The sequence below is a fragment of the Erythrolamprus reginae genome, chromosome 9 (assembly GCF_031021105.1).
Source record: "Erythrolamprus reginae isolate rEryReg1 chromosome 9, rEryReg1.hap1, whole genome shotgun sequence".
Taxonomy (NCBI): domain Eukaryota; kingdom Metazoa; phylum Chordata; class Lepidosauria; order Squamata; family Dipsadidae; genus Erythrolamprus; species Erythrolamprus reginae.
This window is the reverse complement of record NC_091958.1, coordinates 11,571,177-11,587,667: the sequence shown is the minus strand read 5'-3', so window position 1 is coordinate 11,587,667 and position 16,491 is coordinate 11,571,177. Positions and strand designations below refer to the sequence as shown.

At 40.0% G+C, this 16,491-nt stretch overlaps 1 protein-coding gene across 1 annotated transcript; it reads left to right on the top strand.

Moving 5' to 3' along the window:
* Positions 1 to 2,366: 2,366 nt before the first annotated feature.
* On the top strand, positions 2,367 to 11,401 carry TSHZ3 (teashirt zinc finger homeobox 3). Its single transcript, XM_070760287.1, has one exon. It carries the CDS (start codon positions 2,395 to 2,397, stop codon positions 5,563 to 5,565), a length of 3,171 nt encoding a protein of 1,056 aa, XP_070616388.1. The 5' UTR covers positions 2,367 to 2,394; the 3' UTR covers positions 5,566 to 11,401.
* The last annotated feature ends 5,090 nt before the right edge of the window (positions 11,402 to 16,491 follow it).

The following is a 16,491-nucleotide window of genomic DNA, read 5'->3' as shown; positions in this document are numbered from 1 at the left end:
TTGGCTGCTCTGGCATTCTGGGAAGCATGGGCGGGGCTAGCGCCCTATATCAGGGCTTGCCTACCACCCATGCTTCCCTTCTACGCTGAGCTCGCCGCCCTGTAGACACCCACCCTCTGCTCACTCCACGGTGTTTTTAAAGGTTGCCTAGTGGGGGAGCCAAGCAGGAATTTTTGGCAAAAAATAAATAAAATAAATAAAAAATAAAACCCTACATGGCATCGGTCCAGAATACCTCCGGGACCGTCTCCTGCTGCACGAATCCCAGCGGCCAATAAGGTCCCACAGAGTTGGTCTTCTCTGGGTCCCGTCAAATAAACAATGTCATCTGACTAGCCCCAGGGGAAGAGTCTTCTCTGTGGCGGCCCCAGTCCTCTGGAATCAACTCCCCCCAGAGATTAGAATTGCCCCCACCCTCCTTGTCTTTCGTAAATTGCTTAAGACCCACCTATATCGCCAGGCATGGGGGAATTGAGACATCTCCCTTAAGCTTATATAGTTTTATGTATCATATGCTTGTGTTGCATGGTTTTTAAATGTTGGGGTTTTAATGTTTTTCTTTTAAACATTAGATTTGTCACATTGTACATTGTTTTATTACTGTTGTGAGCCACCCTGAGTCTGCGGAGAGGGGCGGCATACAAATCTAATATTAATTATTATTATTCATAGAGAGTAACAATGAAAGAGCTTTGCATGTGAACAAGCGCTTCAGTAACAATGGGGACTAGTGCCTTTAGTTCTTTGAATTAACCCAGTAGTTGTGCAGTGCTGTAATTTAGTTCAGTTTTTCTGTTGCTTGAATCAAAGTTTAGTGCCTTATATACAGTACACGAATCTCTGTTGGGGCCCCCAATGTAGCTTACGGTGAAGAAATATTGACAAAATAGTCTAAAGAGCAAACACTTTGACATTTGTATTGTCCACTAGAAGACCTTGTGTATATTTATCTTGGAAGAAGAAGGGAAGAATTTCAATTTTTTTTTAACCAGTTTTACAGCAGGGCTATTCTGTTTTTCTTATTCAATGTCAAAAAGTCTTTGCAATGGAGAAGTCGATTATCCCTTTTTCCCGGAATGCTTTTCTCTCTGTAAATGAATTGATTAAAAAAAATATATGGGAGAACTAATTAGATGTCCCAGGTTTGGCCTTAAGAAATGTTATTTCCCAAATATCCAAATGCCACAAGGATAGTTATTATAACTGTAAAGTTGAAAAGCATTTTGCATAAGTTAAAATATATTTTTTCCTTATGTCCCGCTAACAGGTGAAGTTGGAAGGAATTTTCAAAATGTTTTATTAAAAAAAAAATCTATAGAGTCCATCTATAGAGCCCGTTATGAATTTTGTTATTCATGGCTCCAATTTTAACCAGGAAAATTATAAAATATATTCCAGGATTATATCTAATCTCTAGATGGCGTTTTTAAATCTTTGGAGCTTCTTCCTTTATTACTTTTATCATTTATTTATTAAATACTAGCTGCCCATCTCACAAACAGACAGAATGACATAACTAGAAACAGTTAGAAAGTATATTAAGAAAATATAAAAACTAGGTTTGTACATGCTCATAAAACAGTACAAACATTTTGTGTACATTACAAAGTTTAAAATATTATATCTTTGGTTCAGTGTATTTTTTCAATTCCAGAATTTTCTCAGGGTAAGATCAAATGTTAATTATAAGTTGCCTATCCTACAGAACATTATGATCCTGTTCATCAGAGGGTTGATCGACTGACAAAAGTTTGAGAAACTTACTTATTTAAGTATAATTTCTAACACTAAGCCCAATGCTCAGTTTAGTATCTGCATTGCTAAACAGCTCTTGCGAAAAATTCAAGCTTTTAATTTTCTAATAATCCAGGAAGACCTCTCTCTTTTTTTTTCCATTCTTGTTGCTTTGTGGGATTTAGTGTTATTCTTGTTGATGGTTTTTATGTTTTATTAAAGATCAGGTCTGGGGAAAAAAAATCTAATGAGTAAAAAAGAAAATTCTGGCTTAATTTAAATTGTGAATCTGTCTGTTAAGAAATACATTAGGGGTAGAAGAAGCATAAGACATATTAATTGACAGACAGGAACTGCTGTCTCTGAGGTTGATACAAGTAATTTATTACTTTAGAAATGAATGCCACCTCCAGAATGTGCTTCATTAATTTCAAATTTAGTTTTAATTTCAAGCTGTTGCCCCTCGAGAAGAATAAGGTGGCAAATTTCTCCTCTTCTTCTGGCTTGGAAGAAATGCTAAATTTTGACTGTTGAATTTTAACAAATAAATGCAATTCTTTGACTGCTGATAGAAATGGAGCTATTACTAACTGTGTTTTATTATTATTTTTCTCTCTCTCTCTGCTAGCTTATGTTTCGGATGAGCTGAAAGCTGATGCTATGGTGGATGATGACTTGGAAGCAGAGGACACCACGATGGATGGAGAACCTTCGGCAAAGTACGCCTGTCCAGAAAAGGACTTCGGCAAGAATTGCCAGAGCTATCAGAACTCTCCAGTGGCCGAATTTTCCAGCCACGAAATGGACAGCGAGTCCCACATCAGCGAGACAAGTGACCGAATGGCCGATTTCGAGAGCGGCTCGATCAAAAACGAGGAGGAGACCAAAGAGGTTTCCATAGCGCTGGAGGAATCTGTAGTATCGGATAGCTTGGAGCAGATGAAGGCCGTCTACAATAACTTCCTCTCCAATTCCTACTGGTCCAATTTGAATTTGAATCTGCACCAGCCGGCCGTTGAAAAAACCAACGGCAGCAGTAGCAGTAGTAGCAGTAGCAGCAGCAGCTGTGGCAGTGGAAGCTTCGATTGGCACCAGACCGCCATGGCCAAAACATTGCAGCAAGTGTCCCAGAACAGGATTCTTCCTGAGCCCAGCCTTTTTAGCACAGTTCAGTTATATAGGCAGAGCAGCAAACTTTATGGCTCCATCTTTACCGGAGCCAGCAAATTCCGCTGTAAAGACTGTAGCGCCGCCTACGATACTTTGGTGGAGTTAACGGTGCACATGAACGAAACGGGGCATTATCGAGACGACAACCACGAGACGGATAACAACAACCCCAAGCGGTGGTCTAAGCCTCGCAAACGCTCCTTGCTCGAAATGGAAGGGAAAGAAGATGCCCAGAAAGTATTAAAGTGCATGTACTGCGGTCATTCCTTTGAATCGCTTCAAGACTTGAGCGTGCATATGATAAAAACAAAGCATTACCAAAAAGTGCCTCTGAAGGAACCCGTCACCCCCATAGCAGCAAAAATCTTACCAGCCACACGGAAAAAAACCTTGCTGGAATTAGAACTGCCGAGTTCTCCAGATTCTACCGGCGGGACCCCCAAAGGAATGCTTCCTGACATCAACGACCCTCTTCAAAAGAATTCTAATCCTTACATTACACCGAACAACCGCTACGGACACCAGAACGGGGCCAGCTACGCCTGGCATTTCGAAGCGAGGAAATCTCAAATCCTCAAGTGCATGGAGTGCGGCAGTTCCCACGACACTTTGCAGGAACTCACGGCCCACATGATGGTGACGGGACACTTCATTAAGGTCACCAACTCCGCCATGAAGAAAGGGAAGACCATTATAGAGTCGCCCGTCACGCCAACCATCACGACTTTGCTGGACGAGAAAGTCCAGTCTGTGCCTCTCGCAGCCACCACCTTCACCTCTCCTTCCAACATGCCATCCAGCGTCTCCCCGAAATTAAACATGGAGATCAAGAAAGAAGTGGAGAAGGACAGGACCCCCGCCGAGGAAAAGGCGAAAGACAAAGAAAAACTGAGTGAAGATGAGGAAAAATATGACATCTCCTCCAAATATCATTACCTGACAGAAAACGACTTGGAAGAAAGCCCCAAAGGGGGACTAGATATTTTAAAGTCCTTAGAAAACACCGTCACTTCAGCTATTAACAAAGCCCAGAATGGCACCCCAAGCTGGGGTGGATATCCCAGTATTCACGCTGCTTACCAGCTGCCCAACATGATGAAATTATCCCTAGGATCATCAGGGAAGAACACTTCCTTAAAGCCCATGTTCGGAAATGCTGAATTAATCTCTCCCACTAAAAATCAACCCTTGATTTCACCCCAAAATTGCCAAACATCCCCTGTGTCCAAAACAAATTTTCATGCCATGGAAGAGTTGGTGAAGAAAGTCACTGAGAAAGTGGCCAAAGTAGAAGAGAAGCTGAAGGAACCCGAAGCCGGGAAGCTTTCGCCCATGAAGAGAGCTACCCCTTCGCCGTGTAGCAGCGAGGTCAGTGAACCCCTCAAGATGGACACTTCCAGTGACATTGGGTTCAAAAGCCATCAGAACAGTCCAGTTTCTCAGAGGGAGAACTGCAGAGAAAGCCCAACTGGAGAACCGATGGAAAGCGGCAAGGAGATGGTCAAGAAAATTGCAAATACGTTGATGAGCAGCGCAGCTATTATCACCGACCATCCTCCCGAGCAACCCTTTGTAAACCCATTAAGTGCATTGCAATCCGTCATGAACATTCATCTTGGGAAGGCGGCGAAACCTTCTCTTCCTGCCCTGGATCCGATGAGCATGCTTTTTAAAATGAGCAACAGCTTAGCAGAAAAGGCTGCTGTAGCAACACCGCCCTTGCAGCCCAAAAAGCCAGATCATTTAGACCGTTATTTTTACCATGTCAATAACGACCAGCCCATCGATTTGACGAAAGGCAAGAGTGACAAAGGCTGCTCTTTGGGTTCAGTGCTTTTGTCATCCGCATCAGCGTCTTCAACATCTTCTTCATCTACAGTGACAACCGCAAAGACATCTGCGGTTGTGTCATTTATGTCAAACTCGCCGCTACGCGAGAATGCCTTGTCAGATATCTCGGATATGCTCAAGAACCTGACAGAAAGTCACACGTCAAAATCGTCCACCCCTTCCAGCCTCTCCGAGAAGTCTGACATTGATGGCACTACAATTGAGGAACCGGAAGAGACAACTCCGGCTCAGAAAAGGAAAGGACGCCAGTCAAACTGGAATCCTCAACATTTACTCATCCTGCAAGCCCAATTCGCTGCCAGTTTGCAGCAGACGTCGGAAGGGAAATACATTATGTCGGACTTGAGCCCTCAAGAGAGGATGCACATTTCCAGATTTACGGGACTCTCGATGACCACCATTAGCCACTGGTTGGCCAACGTCAAATACCAACTCCGAAGGACAGGGGGGACAAAATTCCTTAAAAATTTAGACACGGGGCACCCGGTGTTCTTTTGTAACGACTGTGCTTCTCAAATCAGAACTCCTTCGACGTACATCAGCCACCTCGAGTCCCACTTAGGTTTCCGATTGCGAGACTTGTCCAAACTCTCGAGCGAGCAGATTAACAATCAGATAGCACAAACCAAGCCCTCCTCTGAGAAACTGTTGGCGCCGTCGCCGGAGGAAGAGCTGGGGACTTCCTACCAGTGTAAACTTTGCAACAGGACTTTTGCGAGCAAGCACGCCGTGAAGCTCCATCTCAGTAAAACGCACGGGAAATCTCCTGAGGACCATCTTCTCTACGTCTGTGAATTAGAAAAACAGTAGCATTAACTTTTCCTTCCTTCCTTTTTAACAGACAAGCTACCCGAACAACTGTACTTGGCTTTGACGAAAACTGTCAGACATGCTGTTGAGTTTCTCCTTTGCCCCTTATGCCCACCGTTCTCCTTGGCACATAATTGTTATTTTTTAACTCTGGGGTGTCACTCTGGACCAGTCTCTTTTTATATATATATATATATAACTGTATAGTGTTTAATAGAGGTACATAATCAGCTGTTGTTACTGGTAAAAATATGAAGGTTAAAAACTCAGTGGTAAGTGTTTGGAACTTTGTGTAAATTGGGGTTTTTTAGTTGCTGTGTGTCACTGTGATGCCTCAAGCTGCATGCATTGACAAGACAGTTTACTTAAGCATTTATTAACTAAAATCATGGTGCACTTTTTTTTTCATGGCAAATGAAGTGTGTTGGCTGTTTCTCACCTGTAAATCTTTAGCCCTCTGAGTACTTTGAAGCACCTTTGCATTAATCTGGTTTCCTTTTTTAAAAAAACAAAAACAATCCAATATAGACATGGTTTTTTTTTAAAAAAAATCCCATTCTGGCTTAGTATTTCTTTTTTTTTCTGATGAAGGCAACAAGCCAGAACAAAAAAGTATTAGCAGCCAGTCATGGTATCATGTGAGGTTTGAAAGGATGTTTTCCCCTTGAGATGTTGCAAGAACAGTCACCGCTTAGAAATATGGATCAACTGAGAAGTAGATTGGTGGTAGTTCTTGAGATATCCCAAAAAGGGATGGATAAACCATCCCATTCCAGACTGTCGGTCTTTATTCCAGGGCACACCAGTCCAGATGTTTTATAGAAGAACCCTGTAGTTTTCTGGAAGAAGATCTTCCAGAAGAGGAAATGGTTCATGATGATCCAAATCGTTTCCCTTTCTGGAAAATCTACTTCTAGATGGAATGTTCTGGGAACAGTGGGACCACCAGTTTTTTCTTGCAGGCATACCAATTCAGGTCTTCTGTAGAAGACACCGTAGTTTTCTGGAAGATCTTCCAGAAGAGGAAATGACTCATGATGAGCCTAATAGTTCCCTTCTCTGGGAAACCTACTTATAGAACACAACTAGATCATTCCAATACTGGATGGTGGAGATGGGGTTCCCTATGAACCATTCTCTTCCCATTTTTTTTAACATCCCTGTCTTGTTTCAATGCTGCCAATATTTCTAATGCAGGCTTTACAAGTTGCATTAGCTCATACTACTGCTTCTTCCATTGGTTCCTATGGTCAGTATCGGGGGGGCCTGTCTTCTGAGGCTAGAATTTGGCCTTTCCCGAAAGGCTTTTCGAGTGGGTCCCTCACCCCCCTCTACATTCCAATGGTACAGTTGAATCTGCTGTAGATTTCCAAGTACAGTGGTACCTCTACTTACAAACTTAATTCATTCCGTGACCAGGTTCTTAAGTAGAAAAGTTTGTAAGAAGAAGCAATTTTTCCCATCAATGTAAAAACAAATAATGCGTGCGATTGGGGAAACCACAGGGAGGGTGGAGGCCCTGTTTCCTCCCAGGAGGAAACACAGAGAGGCCCCATGGAGGCTTCTCCCCACCTTTTCTGGCCCTATTTTCTCCCAGAGATTCCTAGAGAGGCCCCACAGAGGCTTCTCCATGCCTTTTCCGGCCCTGTTTCCTATGAGATTCCTAGAGTGGCCCCACAGAGGCTTCTCCCCACCTTTTCCGGCCCTGTTTCCTCCCAAGAGATTCTTAGAGAGGCCCCACGGAGGCTTCTCCCTGCCTTTTCCGGTTACAGTTTCGGAGGCTTGGGTTTGTAAGTGAAAAATGGTTCTTGAGAAGAGGCAAAAAAATCTTGAACACCCGTTTCTTATCTAGAAAAGTTCGTAAGTTCTTAGGTAGAGGTACCACTATAAGTTAAAACCTGGGTTTTAACAAAAGGGTTGAAGAGGGTCTGAACACATCGGCTTTTTCTTTGGCCAAATCTGCTTCCTGCTTGCCTCTCCTCGGACATCATAGAGACCCTGACTTGGCCACCGAATTAACCCCCAGAGGTTTGTAGGTCCATAGTTAATATAGACTGATCAACCTTTCCGTTTGACTTCCTGCATGGGTGGAAAGTTGGGTTAGCATCTCACTAGGAAAGCTTGACTTTTGCATTTGATCAAAAAGATCAATCTGAGATCCGGTTCCTAAGATCTATCTCTGGATATGTTCTCTCTATGCAGCGGTCTGGCACCCATCTTGAAATTTGAAAATATATTATTTTCACATTGAAACATGTGTGTGTATATATTGTACAGATTTCAGAATCCACTAATGGGAAAAAAATGTGATTGTGGACAATGCCATTTCTTCTTTGATGTTTTTATCAATGATGGGTTTTCTACCTAATATGCTCTTGAGTCTAAGTGGTACCTATAAATATATAAATATATATATATAAATATATAAAATAATAATGTATATTTCTTTTCTAGGTCAAAGGGTTTTCTTTTAACATCTGAACAATGTAAATTATATGAAAGATACAACAGATAGCATTTATAAAGTATTCAGAAACATTATTCTTGAAGCAAAGTATGATTATTGTTTTGTTTTGTTTGCTATGCAGTACATCTATATTGATAGAGGTTCATGTTTAAATTATACATATTTATTATTAGTTATTTGCTACTTTTTTCTTTTTTCTTTTTTTAAAAAAGAACATTCTGATAATGAAGCCACAGACTGGCGTGCATTAGACCTATTTTGCACAAGGCAAATTTTAAAGGTATTTATTAGTCAAATAATAATTAAAAAATTAAACAATAATTAATTCAAGAGAAAGTTCAAAACCAACTCAGTGCTCAAAGGGTTAAATCTATTTGGGGGTGGGAGAATTGGAGGAGGAGTATTGTACTGTATTTCCTAAACATTGATAAAAAAGAGAGCCTTTTAAACATTTGTACTGTAATACTTTGCTTAAAAGTTTTGAGGCATTCTGTGATATAACTTCTTAGTTATTTATAAGACTCTTGGTTGTTATTTCATATCTAGAATGCCTTTTGTCTCATTCTTTCTCTCTCTCTTCTCCCTCCCTCCTTCTCTTCTTCTTTCTCTCTCTCTTTCTCTCTCCCTCCCTCCTCCCCAGTTGGTAACTTTCTGTTTTGTTCTTTCTAATTATTCTCCCAAGATTTCACTCTGCAGTTTTATCTTTAAGCATATGAAAGGTAACCCTTGGTTACCAGCACACTAAGTGATTCTGTTCATCTCCATTTTTGGCGGTTAATTTGCAGAAGTAACTGACAGCTGACACCGTCTGAAAAATCTATGTGTACAATATTGGCATGTAAACAGCACAGACCCCAAACTGCACACTCTGTGCCCTGTTCTGTTGTTGACAATGTGGCACCATGATATGACTCTTCACATAACCTTTTTTTTCTACAGCCGCATTAAAATTGTCTTTTTTGCTATAATGTTGTGTCGCATTCACAATTATATCTGAAATGTGCTACGACTAATGAGCACATTAAATTTAAATTGTACGCTTGCTGTTTATGACGGAAACTTGGGGAAGTTTTTTTTTTTTCCCGCCTGCCAGGTGCTTGGCAGGAAAAAAAATTCTACATAAATCACTGGAGGTTTTTTTTTTTGTGAACTTTAGCATTTAAAAAGCAGAGGGACAAATATTCAAAGGCTGAATAAAAACAATTATCCCCACCTCCCTACCATTTCTGAATGAAGTGGAAGTTAACATCTTCTCCTTTTTCTTTGAGTGCAAAGAACAAAGGTTATAAGCAGTGTTGGTGATGAAACAAACATTGCCAAGTGTGGATTAATAGCCAATAAGATCCTGATGCAGAGTGGCTTTTGAACAGATTGTTACAGTTTTATGATTTCATTTTATCTTCATTGGCACATGCAAATGACTATCTTACTAGATCTTGGGTGGTTAAGGTTAGGCAAAATGGAGGAGGAGGAGGAGGAAGAGGAGGAGGAGGAAAGGAAAAAAGGAAAAAAGGAAAGAGGAAAGAAACATTCTAGCCACTGTTTAATGTTAGTGTCCACATACAGAAGGCTGCAGTTTATTCTGAGTTTTCTTCAACTTTGGGAGTTATTTGTAACTGCAGCTCTGTTTAAGTCATTATCCTCCAACCCAATTCCCTCTAGAAGAGGTTGGCCTCCGATTCCTAAATTGCCCATGCTAAACCTGGAATTCTAACAATTTGAATCCCCAAAACTGGAATGTTCTGAGCTAATGTAAGACACTGGAAAGCTGCCCTCAGCGAAAGTAGAAAAATCAGAACAATTTAGACTAATGTTTATATTTGGTTTAAGGGTATAGAACTTTATGATTTTTATGCATCAATCTAAATGGAATACTAAATTCTGTTTAAGGCGAGAGGATAGGTTAAGGCTAGATTAAACATCTTCACATGAAGAAGAACAGTTGCAAGAACTGGGCATGGCTAGTTTAAGAAGGACCAGGGGAGACATGATAGCAGTGTTACCAATATCTCAGGGGTTGCCACAAAGAAAAAGGAGTCAAAGTATTCTCCAAAGCACCTGAGGATAGATGAAGAAGCAATGGTTGGAAACTAAACAAGAAAAGAAGCAACTTAGAACTAAGGAGAAATTTCTTAACAAATAGAACAATTAATCAGTGAAACAGCTTGCCTCCAGAAGTTGTGAAGGCTCCAACACTGGAAGTTTTTAATAAGATGTTGGATAACCATTTGTCTGAAGTAGTGTAGGTTTTCCTGCCTAAGAAGGGGGTTGGACTAGAAGACCTCCAAGGTCCCTTTCAACTGTTATTCTATTCTGTTGTATTCTCCAAAGCACCTGAGGGTAGAACAAGAAGCAATGGGTGGAAACTAAACAAGGAGAGAAGTAACTTAGAACTAAGGAAAAATTTCCTGACAGTTAGAACAATTAATCAGTGGAACAGCATGTGGGAGTTTGGTGATTTTTGTTTGCTTCTGCACATGCACAGAAGCCAAATCTTTCTCGAACATGTCAGCTGCACACAAAATTTCATTTCTGCTGTTGGTGGTAGGAATCCGATACTGGCTAAGGAGACAGAGCTGGAAATCACATAAGACAGTAAGAGGAGCCCTACCTTGCTCCATGTGCCCCAAAATAATAAGACCTCCCTGAAAATAAGGCCAAGTGCTTATTATTATTTTTAAAAAATATATGAAACAAGGTCTTGTTTTGAGGAAAACACAGTAAATCAAAAATACAGGAAGATGACCCTAGAGTAACCCCACCCAAGTTGCCTCTTGTTCCTGCGGACTGTATATCTTGCAGCCATCAAATTTACACAGTATCTTAAAATAACATTGGTGATAAATGTGCAATTTAACTAATTTATGGTACTCCGATGTGCTCAGGGCTACAGGGAAGATGAAAATCTTAAATGGAGCTTGAACAGCTCACTTCTCAAGAAGAAATCAATAGGCTGGATCTAAGAAAAGAGGCTCAATGAAGTCAACATTTTAGCGTGGGCACCCACACACTCCTCGCTTTGATAAAATAAAATAAATAAACGAAACTCCTGCAAACGTATCTTTAACTTTTCAGCAGCCCGGGTTCTATAATTAATTGAAATCCTGCATGTAGTGATCTCTGCGGCAACTTCATTATTTTTTCTTTTGGCATCAGAAATTGCAACTTGGCTGTTCTAATTATACCGTTGCTTTCATCATGCAAACTACATTGTAATTTTTCTATCTGGAAGAAGACAGCTTTGCATTGTTTTAAAAACTGTAATATTCATAATATTAGGCTAATCTCTTTCTTTAAAAAAAAATCTTTGTTGGTAAATACTCAGATAACCGAGTATTTTAAAAAAAGGAAAAGGCAAAAAAAAAAAAAGAGAGAAAGAAATCTGTTTCGAAAATTCCAGGGCAAAACAGGGTTTATATATTTTTAAAATGACATATTTATATCAATGTTTCATTAAATGTTCGAAATATGGCGAGGGTGGATAAAGATATGAATGCTAACATTTCAGATGAATATTTATTAGTTTTTATTTTAGTACTGTGGCACAATTTTTTTTCAAATCATTTTTAGATCCAAGGGTGCATTCTTGCACACACACACTCACAAACGCACACACAAACACACACATACAGAGAGAGAGAGAGAGAGAGAGAGAGAGAGAGAGAGAGAGTCAATGACAGGATGAAAATTGCATATGATTTCATTCAATTTAAGTTAAAGGCAGGGATTATTTGACATTTATAGCATTGTTCGTTAGATAAAAGTCTATACATTGCATGTATGCTTTTTAATTCTGTATTTTGTGATCTGCCAAAAGCTGTGGTACATTTCCAAGAGGAAATGGATGAAAGTGTGTCACACAACAGAAAGACTTGTAGTAAAAATTGTAGTTTCATTTTATTTTAATTTTTTTTTTTGCATTTCAAAATTTAGCATGACCTGAAGATGGAGAAACAGCCCACTACTGCCTGGAACTCAGAATATGTTCCAAGGTGGAAAAATCTTGTTTTCTTCTAGATTCTCAGCTGGCAAGGTTGCCGTTCTCCGGCTGTTTGGATATCCTCATGGATTACTGACTTGGTGAAGAATGCCTTCCTATAGTGAGCAAACATGGTACGGTTTGGGTCTAAGGGGAAGCATTAATCAATGTTCGAGAAGACATCTCTGAGTCTATGGAGAGGAGCGGCATACAAATCTAATAAATAATAATAATAATAATAATGATGATGATGATGATGATGATGATGATAATAATAATAATAATAATTATTATTATTATTATTATTATTATCATCATCATCATCATCATCATCATCATCATCATCATCATCATCATCATCATCTGAGGTAGTCCCAAAGGTGCTTTTTCAAAAGGCAACGGGACTTGGTTTTTCCTTGAAGACATTTCACTTCTCAGCCAAGGAGCTTCTTCAGTTCTGACTGGTGGAAAGATTTATATTCTCTGGTCATTAAACACTTTTTTTTTAGAGTTGATAAGGCCACTCGAAGGTGTATCTGTGTCCTCAGGGTCACCTGAATCATGCAAATGAGTGTGGAAACTTCTTCTTTTATTTTTATTGTATTTATTTATTTTGTATTAGATAACAGATATACTCCGTGATGGGCTGCCAAAAATTTTACTGCCACACTTTGGTCGTGGCTTATTTTGTGGCTATGACTTGATGTGACCAGGTAGGAATGGCTTGCCAGCCATGTGACCAGGTGGGAGTGGCTTGACAATCATGTGACCAGGGGCTTAGAGGTCATGTGACTGGGTGGGAGTGGCTTACCGGCTAAGATAAATTTGCAAATAGGTGCTTGGACTCTGTTGATTAAGTCACATTATTGGAATAGCCACAAAAGGGACAAATGATAGACAGTATTATTTGTTGAGGAGCACAGTAACATTTTCAGATTTTGTACTGAACCCACAAGGTTCAGTATGATAACAGATTAGTCAAGTAGCTCAATTTTCTTTTTAATTGCCATAAAGGTTCAGTTCTAGATAATGATTAAAATGATTAAAGCGTTTATGGGTCAAAACATACTTTTTAATGATTTCCTATTTTAAAAGTAATTAAGGATCATACTAAGGTACTAGAGAAGGAAGGACAATAAAAAAACCCCCCTATTTTCAATAAATATTGCATAAACTTACTACCTGGGGGGGTAGCCCATTAATGGATATACCGTAGGTATAAACATGGTTATTAATACAGGAAATGGATGCAGACAAAAGGGGACATTAGGACAGGGATATGATAGGGACGTTGGTGTGTTTATGCATGGTTTTGAAAGGACTTGTGTGTTATAAACAGGAGATAGATGGTGATACAATTTATGCATGGAATGTTTGGTTTTTTAAAATTAGGGTTTTTAAAATTATTTTAAATATTAGATTTGTTATATGTTGTTTCACTATTGTTGTTAGCCGCCCCGAGTCTACAGAGAGGGGCGGCATACAAATCTAATAAATAAATGAATGAATGAATGAATGAATGAATGAATGAATAAACAAACAAACAAACAAACAAACAAACAAACAAACAAACAAACAAACAAACAAACAAACAATAAATGTATCTATGTATCTATGTATGTATCCAAGGGGTGGGTTCTAATTTACCTTACGCTGTGGCAAAATATCCCAAAAAATTCTCCCCCCCCCCCAAAAAAAATCCAAAATCCAAAACCAAGATGGCGACGCATGTGCAGTGCTGAAAACTGCTTCTGCACATATGCAGGAGGGGAAAACAATTATCTCATAGATATATTATTCCTATATTTTCTCTTCCATTCTGAAAAAATAATTTTAAAAATCACTGGGACAATGTTTGCCTCTCAAACCCTCTTTCATGGGGCCAATAATCTAAAGTATTGTCCTCAAATACATTTCATAATCCTCTGTGAATGTTCACAGGGGTTTCCCCCCTCAGCAACAACAAATTCAATCGCTGCTCTTCATTTCTGAAGCAACTCTAAGGGGGCAGCCATTTTGAATTTTTCCTTGCGAGTCTACCAACCTGAAAAGTAAATAACGAAATATTTCAGAACGCAAATGATATAATCATTTATAACTAGGGGGGGGGATCAGGTATTTTTTTAATCAAAAACTTCATTTTTGACTCGCCCTTGTGTATTTTCTCCTTCATACTTCTGCCTGGTTGCTGGATTTGAATTTAGCCATTTCTTCAAAAACCACCCTGGGAGTGAAAAGTGATGGAAGGAGTGATTTCTTTGGATTGGGGTAGCACCTATAACAGTGATGGCATACCTCCCCCCCCCCCCGATGCCAAAAGTGTGTGCACACACACTGTTGTGCATGTGTGAGCGCTCACACGCCCAATTGAATGCCTGGGGAGAATAATATTTTCTCACGTTGCTTCTGATCTTTCCCCCAACTAACCTCACATTGTGCCCCCTTGTTCTTGTGTTCCTTTTCCTGTTAAAAACACTTCCCTCCTGAACCTTATTTAACCCTTTAACATATTTAAATGTTTCGATCATGTCCCCCCTTTCCCTTCTGTCCTCCAGACTATGCAGATGGAGTTCAATACTGATCGATCTGGGCCAATAGTTTGACCCCCAAGAATCACTTCTAGTCCTGTGTTCTTCTTCTTTGTTTTATTCCCTTTTCTGATTGGGAAAAGACTGAAGTACAAGACATAATAAGGGAAGGTTGTTGCCTCTGTGGCAATGGTTCTCAACCTTTCTAATGCCATGACCCCTTAATACAGTTCCTCGTGTTGTGGTGGCCCCCAACCATAAGTCTGGCGCCAATTCTCCCAACAGAGCTTTAATCTGATTGGCAGGAAGGTCAGAGGGACGCACCCACTGTAAACGCCTGATTGGTCAGAGTGTAAAAATATATTCCAAGGGGCCAGAATAGAACATTTCGTTCCCAACACCATGGAAAATTTGTCTTTTCCCATGGTTTTAGATGACCCCCTGTGAAATGGTCGCTCGACCCCCAAAGGGGTCCTGACCCCCAGGTTGAGAACCACTGCTCTGTGGTATTTTCTTTGTAGTGTGTGTGTGTGTGATCTTATTTTTCCTCTGCATGAGAAATATTATTTTCTCCAAATATTCTGGGCTTATGGTACAAACCAAATTCCAAACCATCCATTTCCAAGGAATAAAACCTGTAAGGTTTGTTTGTTTGTTTGTTTGTTGGATTTGTATGCTGCCCCTCTCCGCAGACTCGGGGTGCCTGTTTTTTATATATACTGTTTTTATGAGATTATTAATTTAAATTGCAACTAGATGGGTGGGCATTGGATTTGGTATTATGTACTGTACTGTTTTTTTATTATTGTTGTGAGCCGCCCCGAGTTTGCGGAGAGGGGCGGCATATAAATCCAATAAACCCATAAACCCATAAACCCAACAGCAATAAAACAGTATATAACAAAATCCAATACTAAAAACAGTTAAAAACCCATTATATAAAAACCAATCATACATACAGACATACCATGCATAAAATTGTAAAGGCCTAGGGGGAAGTGTATCTCAGTTCCCCCATGCCTGGTGGCAGAGGTGGGTTTTAAGCAGCTTTCGAAAGGCAAGGAGGGTGGGGGCAATTCTAATCTCTGGGGGGAGTTGGTTCCAGAGGGCCGGGGCCGCCACAGAGAAGACTCTTCCTCTGGGTCCCGCCAAGCGACATTGTTTGTACGTGTCTCATTCAATTTTGGCATTTATCTAAGTTGATAATCATTGCCAATATTAATGTGTATTTCAGTGCTGTCATTAAAGAGAAATGATTTAAATTGGACTTGTTGATGGAAGGGTGGTTTGCTGCTTATTCAGATGTACAACCACCTCATCCAGTCTCTCTCTCTCTCTCTCTTAACACAATTGATAAATAGGGCAGTGCCTTTTACATCTGTCATAATCGCGAGTTACTGATCTTTCCAACCCAATGAAAGGAAATAACTGGAAAATGAAATTCTGTTTTAATTGGAACATTGGTGGAGCAAGGGGGAGGAAAAATAGGAGACGAAGGGAGGAAGGGCAACTGATACATATATTCCCATTTATTCCAGCCGGAAGCAAGGCAGATGCAATTCCCAAAGATTTCAAACCTTGGCAAAAGATGATGAGAGAAAAAGGTAGGTGTGTCAGGAAGTGATTTTGTTCTTGGCTAATTTCCCCCCCCCCCCTCCTTCTTCTTCTTTTTCCCCTCCTGTCTTTTACATTCTTTTTTTTTTTTTTTTGAAAAAAGAAAGTCGAGGTACAGTCGCTGTAAGTTACGCCTCAATGCCCCTGAAACCCAGTCGGTGAAAGCTGAAGGATTCAGCTCCTGAAAGCCTCATCAGGACTTGTCATCGCTCTAATGAATATCATTTAAATTGCTTTGTATATTGGTGGAGTTTGGATGTCGATTTAATTTGTGCATGTGTTTTGAGTTCTTCTGCATGGCTACGCTAACAGAGAGCAACAGCCTAATGAAAAGTGAG